At 44.6% G+C, this 12022-nt stretch overlaps 1 protein-coding gene across 4 annotated transcripts in view; it reads left to right on the top strand.

The window, feature by feature from the left end:
• Positions 1–12022, top strand: part of LOC8024075 (semaphorin-5A) — a 238193-nt gene that overhangs the window by 211410 nt on the left and 14761 nt on the right. For all 4 annotated transcript variants that reach the window (XM_042288927.1, XM_042288929.1, XM_042288934.1 and 1 more), the window contains exons 15-18: positions 1731–1898; positions 5513–5686; positions 7959–8333; positions 10039–10224. In XM_042288927.1, coding sequence (XP_042144861.1) covers positions 1731–1898; positions 5513–5686; positions 7959–8333; positions 10039–10224 — 903 coding nt within the window. The remainder of the gene's footprint in view (positions 1–1730; positions 1899–5512; positions 5687–7958; positions 8334–10038; positions 10225–12022) is intronic.

The raw sequence follows: 12022 nt of genomic DNA, 5'->3' as shown, positions 1-12022 counted from the left end.
GAGGTCGTCCTAGAAGTCGTCTTAGACGTCATTCTTGACGTTGTCCTAGGGCGTCATCCTCGACGTCGTCCTAGGACGTCATCCTCGACGTCATCCTAGACACCGTTCTTGACGTCGTCCTATATGTCGTCCGAGAGATTGTCCTCAGCATCGGCATCCTTGACACCGGCCTCGACGTCGTCCAAAACTTTAATTCATGTAGAAACATTACTCGAAAATATTTCTCCCGCGGGACTATAATGCATGCTTTCGCCTTCCTACACGTAAGCAGTCTGAGTATCGTCCTGTAATTTTATTTTCCAGTTAGAAGGACATAAAATTGAAAGTTTACCTTCCTAAACAAGTGGTGAAATGTGAAGATTTGGCATAGCTTATGCAGTGCCTGCTTCTACAGGAAAGTTAATTCAATATAGCATTAAAATCTTGGGACTACTCAAGCTGCAGCCTATTACACATGTTATATTTTACTCAAACTATATCTTTTAATTAGCGTTCCAAATGGAAAGTCTTCATTTTATTTCCATCATACCACCACCCTGGGTGTGCATGTGGTATACCTAAAAATTATCTTATCTGATAGTTATCTGCAGAATTACTACATGCACATGTAGCATCCAAACAACTTCAGATGAGGGAATGTTTTCAGCTTAGTAAATGCTGGAATCAGAAATTTGTATGTGAGTTTTTCTCCACATCTGCCAGTTTTGCTGTGAGCTTTTCTCTGATGAGCTTTCCTCCAGTAAGCTTTCCTCCAGTGAGCTTTCCTCCGCCGCTTGGACTCTACAAGGTGTACCTGGAAACGGTGTGCATGTACGAAGGCACCCTAAGTTCCTAGCATGGCAGGAATATACATTGGGATTCCATAAAGCAATGGCAAAAGCATGAGGATCGTTGGCAGATTTAGAGGGGGGTGGGGGGCGGGGTTGGGATGTTCTGACCCCCCTTGAATTCTACACGTGTAAAAGTTAGGGGGGGAACGGGGTGGGGGGGCATTCTCAGATATCTGATATGCTGACCCCCCTCTCTGGAAACACCTGCATCCGCCCCTAATGAGGATGATGGCATTTGCAAAGGTGACCTTCAAAGGCTGTACAGTCCAGGGGCAGATCCAAGGGGGGGGCGGTCGCCGCCCCCCCCCCCTTCTCAGAGGGCAATTTGACATGGGTGGACCCCCTGGTGCCCACGAAAGAATGGGACAATAGTATCCTTACAAATTCCCCCCCCCCCCCCTCCCCCAAAACGGAGTTCTGGATCCACCCCTGGTACAGTCATGAGGTTCGTGCAACTGTAACCAACATCTTAGGAACTTTCCCCTCCGTACAAATGTTTTACCTGTTAAAAATTAGCCCAATTTCACTAAACACGGTAGAGAATGTACCTATGCACCTGTTACTACAACCATGCTGGCTTTCAATGGCTTTAGAATTCTAAAAAATACAGTAAGAAATCATTAGCACCTTCTAATGACTGTATGTTTTTATTGGTCATTAAAGTACTTGCAAGTAGTACCACACAAAAAAAATCTAAGAAAGATCAAGTTAATGGATTCTTGGTGGCATTTCCGATAATCTTCACTCTGTTCTTTCTTCTGTCTAACATCTTCCAACGACTTCTTATGTGAGTCGGTCATCGAGGCTTCGTAAGTATACTAACAAATGTAATGCAAGGTCAAAGTCATGAATTCTCGGTAGCATTGTTAACATATTGTCATCCCCCTGTCTTGTCTTCAGTGGATGGAGGTTGGAGTGGCTGGAACAGCTGGCAGGAGTGCGACCAGGTTGGCAAAGACCCAATGGGAGACCGCTGCCTGTGCCGCTCCAGAGCGTGCGACAGCCCAGCGCCGCTCAACGGTGGGAAGCCCTGCGAGGGATCTTCACTGGAAGTCACCAACTGCACACGTGAGTCCCTTCCTAGAACCAGAAACGTTGGAATATGTGTGTGTTTCGCAGAGTGTCATCCATCCTCTGGATATGCTCTTGGACTCCCAGGATTCCTGTCACTATGCAGCTCCCTCCTAGGAACTCAGACACAGTGATTGAGGAAGCCTCTTCTGGCTTTCACTGTGCATGGAGAAGCCTCTATGCACCCTCAAAGCAAACACAGTCTTCAGCATCTGGTCACTTTCATATATGTGTTGGTACATGCTGCATTGTAGAGAGCATTTTAACACCTTTAAAGCAAGATTGTTAATGCCAAAAACAAAATGTGTACGCACTTTTCTCCTCTGATCACATGCATTTTTGCAAATGCCACACTCGTTAAGACTGCAGTCTGCCGAACAGATTTGCAATCAACTCGCTCCTCCAAAAAGTCCCGTTTGAGCAGCCTACTGCTGTTGGCATGGGCGGGCGATGGAGAGCATTAGTTTACACATAGCAATCTTAATAGTGTTGAGACCGTAGAATTGGGGCCTCGAGTTATCCAAAATCGTTTTGTGCTCACTAATGTACTATCGTCGAGCCCTTCGAGCCATGTTCACCCGAATACAGTGAATTATCCTTTATATGAAACGTATATATTTCTTACAAAAATGCATGTAATATTTTTATAAAAAAAAACAAGTCGGCTACACTGAGCTCGATCAGAATGTGCAACCCTCAAAAACGCTCAAACACCTGTTTCATTTTCAAAAAGGGAGAAAAAAAAACTCGCAAAGAGCAACACCAAACGAAAAGAGTGGGGACAGGGAAACGTAGACAGAAAAAAAGAGAAAGATGCAATGAAAAAACAAGGTCAAGATGTGCGGTTCGAATAATTCAATGCAGGTTTCCCACCATTTTATTTTTCTTTCCTGCACAATCGGTAGCCCATGTTATTCTGAGGTTTGTTTCCTTTCCTCCTCGCCAAGTGATTTCCGCCTAGAGGCCGAGATCAGTGCGTGCGTCGTCTGCTTCATTCGTTGGTAGCTTTAATTTTTGTTTGACTTTCGTGTGCTAACCCCCTTCTCGTGGAAATGGCAACCATTTCCCTCCTCTAACAATGTGGAAGTACCTTGTGACGAGGAACACAGAAAAGGGGCACAAACTTCCGCCCATTCGTGGCTGGATGGGAGGCGGCTGGCACCCACATGTGCCATCAGGGGGTACCCAGTGGGAAAGGACTCTCTAGCTCCCCAAGTGGTGGCACAAGTGGCGCTTTCATTTGTGCGAAGTGTGCGGTGCGATTCTGTGCGGGTCTGCTAGTTTCATTTGGAGTCTCAAGCCAGAAGAAAGAAAATTGCATCTCTTTCAAGAACATGCTTGACATAGTGCAGACTATGGTTCTAACACAGACAGATGAGCACACATATAGACGGGCACTTTGGGATCACCCCCGATCGGCGTGCCTTTCACAGAGCATCCTAAACAGATAAAAGATCAAACACTTTCTATTTTTTTCGCTCTAGTCTGGGTGCTTCAATCTCGTGTACATCCTCACGGAATGAACAGTCGTGCAAGCCTTTGACTATTTCATCTACATATTAACCTGCATAGAGTTTTATACCAACATTAATGTGAAAGCATTATATGTCCCATTACGCGAAAATTCGGCGTCGGCGTGATTGAGCGATGGGACCAAAAATAACCCACAGCGCAGAGTAAAAATATGTCAAAAATGCTCGGATTGACGTCGAATTTCTCAGGAAGGTTCTTGTAAACAAAGTAAATTAATGGCTTTGAAAATAAAATTCGGTACATTTCTGTCTGGGTTGGAATCGATCCCGGGCCCCCGGGGTACGAGACGAGCATGCTTCCCCGACACCACGACGGCTCCATGGTTCTGGCTGACTAGAGGTGCGCCTGGTGCGTGAGTCATGTTTGAGTGATTTCGATCTGGTGTCCTGACGTATATTGCGCATGACAAACGGTGCATTGTTGTATTCAGATGTGTTTGGTGCCAGGCAGACGCATACTATGATGAGTCCACTTGGCAGCGACAAGGCACACATTTTGCCATGATCATACCACTCTGCGAGTTGGGCGTTGGGTTTGGCGTAGATGGCAACTCCTGCCGCAGTGTTTCCTGGTCTGTGTGCACTGCTTACGAAGTGGTACCCCGGGATCTCTCTGCTGTCGTTCGGATTCATCCACGTTTTTTTGAGGCACAGAATGGACGCTTCGTTGAGGTTGATGTTGTGGGTTACGTCTTCTTTGTGTTTTGGCAGGGACACAAAGAAACATCAATCTAAAACATTTCATCAAAGGGACTAGTATAATGCTTTCGGATTCCCACACATAAGCAGTCTTAGGTGTCTCTGCCGAATTTTATGTTTTCAGATCAACCATTTTTTTTTGTTTCGCTGTCCACAGAAGGACTTATTAATGAGTGTACTGTACACCCAACATCAAAATTGTGTATTAGGAATATGTGGCTTTGAAATTTGTTATAGGCGGGTTTCTATGTAACGGACTACCTGACAGACTGAATTAATTGTGCGTCCAACGGAGTTTGCCATAAACGGGGGAGGGCATGAGTTGCGCTTCATTTCAGTTGGAAGTCAAATGAGTTGTGCTTCTTTTCAGGTTGAAGTCAATTTATACTCGTGTAAATCTTCTACAACCTGGGACTTCCCAAAACCATTACATCTAATCATCAAACGTCTGGTGCTGCTTACCCCTATGGTTTGCACGATTAAGTCTGGCGAAACTACCCAGAAAAAAAATTTCTGCAAAAAACATTCATTGTGAAAAATGCCATATTTACATCCACCAACATCTGAGAGTTTTCACAGAAAGTTTAATTTGTTACACAGCATAGTTATTTTTTTATAAATTATTTTCGGTCCACCAATGCTAAAGAAAAGGTGTACAAAGTCCAAGCACTTTGTACACGTTTTTCTTAATTCAGGGTTTTGGCAGCAAATCCCACCTTAATATAATTCGTTTCAGTATGAAAGTTTCGAGAAACTTTCATACTGAAATTTGCAGCTTGTATGCCTGAATTTTATGAAGTTTGTTATTATAAACTTAGATTTTGCATTTTCATGTTCCTTTATTATGAAAAATTGTAATTTGCAAAACCTGGTAAACATCAGAAAAAAAAATTACATAAATTTTTTTACCTAGAAAATGTGCATTTTCTGATATTTCTTTTCATAGCAACTGGCAACAGGTATTCCAGCATGCATTCCACCACAAAAATATTTAATTATCAACACCATTCCTCAACGATAGATTCATTGAGCAAATCGCATGTTCTGGGGGTATTTTCATGCCCTCTTTTTGTATGGCTGCAAACACCACCTGCAAATATCACGCCAATCGAGTGAGCGGTTCAAAAGTTGACATTCCCAGGTAGTGTCCTCCCCTAATGTTTGTTTACTTCACTGACTGCTTTGCTGTCTCAGAGAGGTCCCAGGATTGAAAAAGACCAGGTGGGTTTTTTCAATGGCACGCCAGTTGCCTACAATAGAGGGTGCAGGTTGTGCTCCATTTCAGGTGGGAGTAAATTTAGTCTCGCATAAAAGAGTTGAACTGTGCAACTCAATCCGTGTGCCATCTCCCAACCTTCAGCGTGGTGTTGCCCCCAACAGAGAATGGGCAATGGACAGAGTGGTCTGCCTGGTCGGCCTGCTCCCAGAGCTGCGGCATAGCAGTCAAGTCCCGCCGCAGGACGTGCAGCAACCCCAAGCCCAAGCACGGAGGCCGAGTCTGCCTGGGGCCCGAGCAGGAGCAGATCTACTGCAGCTCCAACCCACCCTGTCCCGGTAGGCACACTCGATCTTCATACTGTAGGGCCCAATCTTTTTCGCTCAATGGAATGCAACGGTGGTGGGACAAGGCATGGAAAGTATGCTCGTCTGTTCCAGCAGGCTAGTTTTTAGTTAAAAAGAGCGGAGTGAAAGAACTTGGAGGGTGGGGTGTGTGAGTTGGGGGAGGGGGAAGAGAGGAAGATAATGCTGCAGGGATTCTCAAACTGGGTTCCGTGAGCTGGTCTCATGGGTACCACAAACAACGAAAATGAAACCCCTCCCTCCCCCCCCCCCCCCCCCCCCCCTTAGCTGTGGGTTGCACGGCAGCACCATGCAAAGCGCCCTCATCTCACTTTGCACTGACATTGCGATTGATTGATATGGTGGAGATATATGACAAGCAACACAAGCAAAATTGCCTACGATTGTGCTTGCATTACTTCTTGGTCAGCAAATATGGGGGGAGGAGGGGGGGGGGGGGGGGGGGGGTTTCAAGCAATTTTTGAGGCTTCCTGGGGTTCCATGGAACCAGGGCTTAAAGCTTGGGGGGTCTCAGACCCCGCACTGATTTTAAAGGATGGTCTGAGACCCTCCTCCACAGCCCCAGCATTAGTGAAAGCAAAATCATATCTTGCAATAAAATAGCTTGTTTTCAGGGATGTGACATTTGGGCATTAGCAATTTGAGGGTAGCAGGTACAGCGTAGGTAGAGTCAGCTGTGGGATTTATTTTATGTGCATCTAGTACATCTCGTCAGAAGGCCCTTCCCCCCCCTCCTCCCCTACCTTCTTGTAGGGACCCCCCTCAACCTATGGGAGACTTAAAGCACAGCATGAAACCGAAAAGTTTGAGAACCCCTGCTCTATAGTACTCCCTTTCCAATGTGGAGAAAAAAAATCGAGAGGATTTAAATCGTTATTTAAATCATGATTTAAATCAGGCCAGTTTAACTATGATGATTTAGATCAAACCTTTCCTACAAGAATAATCCCGAAAATATTTTTTTATATTTACTGTACGTCATTTTATGCTTGTTATGTGCATTTGTTTTGTATTTATATCAGAGAGTCATAAAGCAGGAAAGACTTATATAAGGCTGAACACGAGCGAACAGAAGTGCTTTTCCGAGAAAATCGGAGCAATGAGCATGATTTCACCTCGTTCTCCAGCTATGTAACGTCCTATTGCCTCAAAATCAGATCGCAAAAGAAAGGAGAACTAGAAAAGTAATGTATCTAATGCGATCAAGTCAGAACTCTAAAAAAAAAAAAAAAAAATCAGTTTTCCTAATTAAAAAGATTCAAGCTGTTTTTGTTCTATTATGGCAGGGCTTACAGCAATAAAAATGAGTTAATTGAACTGTACTTTACATTTACAGCAATTCTTCTGCATTGTGTTATCAAACGAATTGATCAATCAGTCTGCCATGTTGAAAAATACATCTAGTTGTACAGAATCACTCTTTTCTGGCTACAGTGATTTAAATCACTTCTTTTTACAGTGAAGCTGTTATACACTAGGGTCTGGGAAAAAATCCATCCTCACATGCCGACAAGGAAAGGGAAGGGAAGGGAAGTCAAGGGAAGTATGAATAAATAAAAACAAAAGGAGGGGTCAAGTATGAATGAATAAAAACAAAAAGAGGGTGCAACCAGCGTGAGTCAGCCTTCCTTGGCATTATTAGATAGCGAGGTCATTATCCCCTGTTATCATCTCTCGAGGTCGTCCTAGGCGTCGTCCTCGAAATCGTCCTTCAGGTCGTATTAGACGTCGTCTTCGAAGTTGTCCTAGAAGTTGTTGTCCTTGATGTCGTTTGAGAGGTCATCCTCTAGGCATTGTCCGAGAGGTCGTTCTAGAGGTCGTCTTTGAGGTCGTTGGAGAGGTCGTCCTCGAAGCCGTCCTAGACGTTGTCCTAGAGGTCGTCCTAGACGTCCTCTAGGCATCATCCTAAACGTCGTAAATATAACAGCTTTGCTGGTCCTCCATCTTTCTTGTAAAATAAAAAAGCTCTACAATATTTTTTAATCATAATATTTTTTTTTTTTTCACACCTTGCAGTGGATTGCGGCAAATCGTACAAGCCATTTCGGCCGATCCAGCGACTTGTACAAATCACATAACTGTGTGCCCCGCTCGTCGCTAAGTCCCAGGCACTAGAGCTGGCTCTATGAATGCTACATAGTTAAATTTATTTGGGACGGGTGACGCGCATCGGTGAAAACAGCCTTCACCCCACGAGGACAATTGATGGCAGCACGTAGTGAATGGCACGCCACCTTGCATGCAGTACCGACCACCCCGGCAGTGACGCGACAGAGCAGCTGGTCCGAGTGGGGTGCGTGGAGCGAGTGCAGCGCCCAGTGCGGGGGTGGGTTCCAGTGGCGCCGGCGACAGTGCCACTCGCCCAAGGGCCGGGACGGCTGCGGGGGTGGCTGTGAGAGCGACTACCGGGCCTGCAACACCCATGCCTGCTCGGAGAAGCGCCGCTCATCCAACTGGACCAGCTGGATGCGGGTGAATGCCACCCGGGAGGGCCACTTCGAGCAGCGCTTCCGCTTCACTTGCCGTGCCAATGTGGCAGACGACAACCTGTTGCACATGGGCAGCATCAAGAAGGAGGAGCGCTACTGCCACGAGACATCCAAGAGCTGCATGGACGCCGGTCAGTCAGGCTCGTTGCCAAGGGGAGGACGCAATTGCGAGGGGAGAAATCGATAAATGGGTTGCTAGAAACTTGTAACGAGTTCAGGTCTCACCGATGCTGGTACCACTATTTGAGATTGTATTTCAGCATTAGTAGAACTACCCGTGGGCACCCGCAGAAACTTTTTTGAGGGTGGGCAAATTCTATTTTTCCAGGCAGGGAGAGGAGGTTATGCAACTTTTTTTTACATGAGCAACCACAATTGGCCAAGCATCGGAGTCCTTGGGTCATATCATTACTCCGAGTGAGTTAGAAAACATATTTACTAAAGGAATATATACATCATGATCTCGCGCTTTCGTCGACAGAAGTAAGAGTAACATCAGTCCGTCAACTTTGAAAACGTTGGTTTTATGAACAGCGTGGCTCCGAACTTCCACCGTGCTCGCTACACGTACCATAGAGCCTGTCGTTCGCATTTGATAATCCTTGTCACAAACAGGAACCATAAAGCCTTAGATGCACTGGTCACGCGTTATACAAAGGACCCGGTATTCGCAGAGGACATAGTGACAGAACTGTCTGCAGAAACTCCTCGAGCAACTTGGAAGCGTGTTTGTGCCATGCATAAATGTACGCTTTACACGTGTCTGCAGCCTGTTTTTGAATGATACCAGTGTGGGCTGTGGCCGCGGCCTAAGAGTACACGGCCGAAACATCTCCTCATCAATATGCCCCAGAATCCCAATGTGAGGTCCGGTTTTGGTCAAGGTGAGAGCAAGAGTGTTTTCGGCGTCTGATTGAGCACGGCACCGCAGCTTGTGCACAATCAACCATTCAGACATTTTTGGCCCGTTTGCGAGTTCAGAATCTCGCAATATTTTGGTGAGAACGACTCGCCAACTTACAAATAGCGGGAGAGGTTTCACGTCCTCTTATGTGCTCGCCCTTAGTACTCCTTCGTTCACAGGTCTATGTCGGCTTGTGTATGCCAGCGGAACAACTATGTGCAAGTGAAGTGCGAGTTGCCAATGGCTCTTGGCATGAGACAGCGGACGATTACAATTTCGTCTTGTGTACGATCTCACCTTGCCGCGGCGCTCGGCTTGTAGCAGACAATGAGCTTGTTTCTCTGATTTGTAAGCAGACGATGTACGGTGTTTTTTTTTCTTAAGACACGGGAGACAAACTAGATCTTGCTCTTGCTCTCGCTCTCGTGGCGACCAAAATTGGACCCTTGATCTTCGCTAACAAAAAATAAGAGCACAAACGAGCTAGTGCCAATTTAGCATAGGTAATTGCAAAGAACTTCAAGACCAAGGCAATTTGCTCGTAACAAATAAGAGCATGAATTTTAACAGCAGGTGAAACATTGTGCACGTGCTGGCCATCACTCAGTTTACTACAAGCCTCCACTAGCACAAGTTGGAGAAAACTTTATTTTCAGTTTTGTTTCTCTTTCTGATTGAATTGTGTCATAATGTGCTGCATACTCTAAACATCTATCTACCATGGGTGTAAGGTTGTGTGCACTGGAAGGGTCTGGCGAGCTCACGAAAAGGTGCAGGAACCAACACAGACATAAATGTCTCATATATCTGTGCAAGAAGGCCACAAACTTATGAGCCATTTTGAGCATTTGTATATGACTGCAGAAAAGAGCTCGACGTGATGAGCCAGCACATGTCCTCAAGACACGCCTTAACCTGCGTGCCTGTTGCAGCGTACCTGAGCAACATCGATGGTGACTGGTCAGAGTGGGGAGAATGGTCCCAGTGCTCGGTACCCTGTGGGGGTGGCGTCCAGCTCCGTGAGCGGCTGTGCGACAGCCCCAGACCCTCCGGCAAAGGCGCCGAATGCCAGGGCCCCTCTAGAGAGCAGCGAGACTGCAACATCCATGAATGCCACAGTGAGTGCGGTCAGCCACTCGTACGGACGAGTTGCAAAGTTCCAGCTTCCTACCTATTGGTGGCTCTGATCGTGACATCAGAGTAACATCCCTCACCTATATTTCAATTCCCTCCCCTTCCTTGTTCCAAAATTTATGTGTGGACACTTACAGATGATTCATGCGCTTCCAGATAATCTAGTGATTTTAGAATAGTTGCAGAAATCTGCAGAAGGTGTGTGTGTGTAGACTCTCACAAGAAACTCGTTCGTGACCTCTCCAGATGTAGTGCTACTTTGTGTGGAAGCAACATCAGCCGACAGACCCATCAGGTGACTTACTCAGCTAAGCAGCCGCAATATAAACAGTCGGCTTTTGGTAATTCAAAGCCATTTTATTCAAACTTTTGGTTAGCTTGAGTATGGGTGTGATTTCAGACATATACTATGCCGTAAAAAATGCCTTGGAGTATTTAAAAGGCTAACCTCTGAACCTGTTTTATTCGAAAGATTTTGTTTTGTGCACTTCACAAGTCTAGAGGCTCCAAGAGCACAAAAGACTCCACAAATGTGTCGGTCACGCCAAGCACGAATCCATCTACACTTTGATTTATTATTGCAGCCATGCACACAGCAATGAGGCAATGATAGTCCAGCATGCAAATGCAGCAAGCAGTTGGGCCTGAAAAATTGTCTAGCCCTGGGGGATGTTTTATTCAGTAAATACAAGTGGTTATAGGCCTACCTACACTACTTTAGTTAGGTAATCCAGAGCAAGGAAATGACTACTCAGTACCTGTAGGATCGCTTCCTGCACCTTGTGCCACTAATATGTAAACTATGTTGGTCATTGTTCCTTTGGCAGAGATTCGGCTGACGAGTCTCAGGTATGTTTGTTATTTAAGGGGAGACCCTGGTCTTCAAACACAAAAATAATAACAAAAAAAACTTTTTTTTTACCTTTCTTTTTATTGATAACTCACAAATCCATTGTAAGGCATTACACTCGGGAAGTCCACTTTTATATGGTTACATTGATTCAAAGTTTTATATCCAGGGTGTTTGTAAGCATGTTTTGAAAAGCTTTCCCTATTTTCTCAGAATTAATTTTTTTTTTGTCACAAGACAAAGTTTTGCCCACGGTATCTGATTCTAGAACTTGAACCTGAATACTTTTTTCAGGGTTTAATGACTTATATATCAGAGAGTGCAACAAGACTACTATTTGTGAGAAATTTTTGCTACAAAATGTTTTAATTGGCACAGACTTTAATAAGTCATTTCTGATTATCAGAAAAAAAAAAAGAAATTCAACTTGTGATAACCTTTTTTCTTAATAATGCTAAAATTAAAGCACTTGCTTTATTGCATTCTCTGCTGTTTGTAGAAAATGGTGACATAGTTTGTGTCGTCTTCTTTTATAGGATTTTATTTTTAAAGTAAGGCAAAAACATTTGTGATAAAGTTGAGATTTCCTTGAAAACTATAAAAGATAGAAAATATTCAGCTTAGGTTTGTGCTTAGCACAAAACTTAAGAATAGATGTGAAAATGTAACATAAATTAGATTAGAAATGACAGGAAATTGTTAAAAACCAGGTTCTCCCCTAAAAGGGCCCTGCAATGACTTTTCTTAGTGGTTTTTAATTTGCACCGAACCTGAGCGCACTAAACATAGTAACTTATTGAAACATTTTTTTCTCGAATTTCGCTTTATTTTAAAAAATATAGGCAAATTAAAATTACAAAAACAAGCAAAAAATAACCTCCGTCACGACGTCCTTGGTTGCTCAAGTGGCCGTGAACTAGAGGAAAGGTAGT

Source organism: Ixodes scapularis, unplaced genomic scaffold (assembly GCF_016920785.2).
Source record: "Ixodes scapularis isolate PalLabHiFi unplaced genomic scaffold, ASM1692078v2 PGA_scaffold0__279_contigs__length_252992795, whole genome shotgun sequence".
In the NCBI taxonomy this organism is placed as follows: Eukaryota; Metazoa; Arthropoda; class Arachnida; order Ixodida; family Ixodidae; genus Ixodes; species Ixodes scapularis.
Note: the sequence above shows the minus strand (reverse complement) of the source record. Positions and strands in the feature narration are given on the sequence as shown.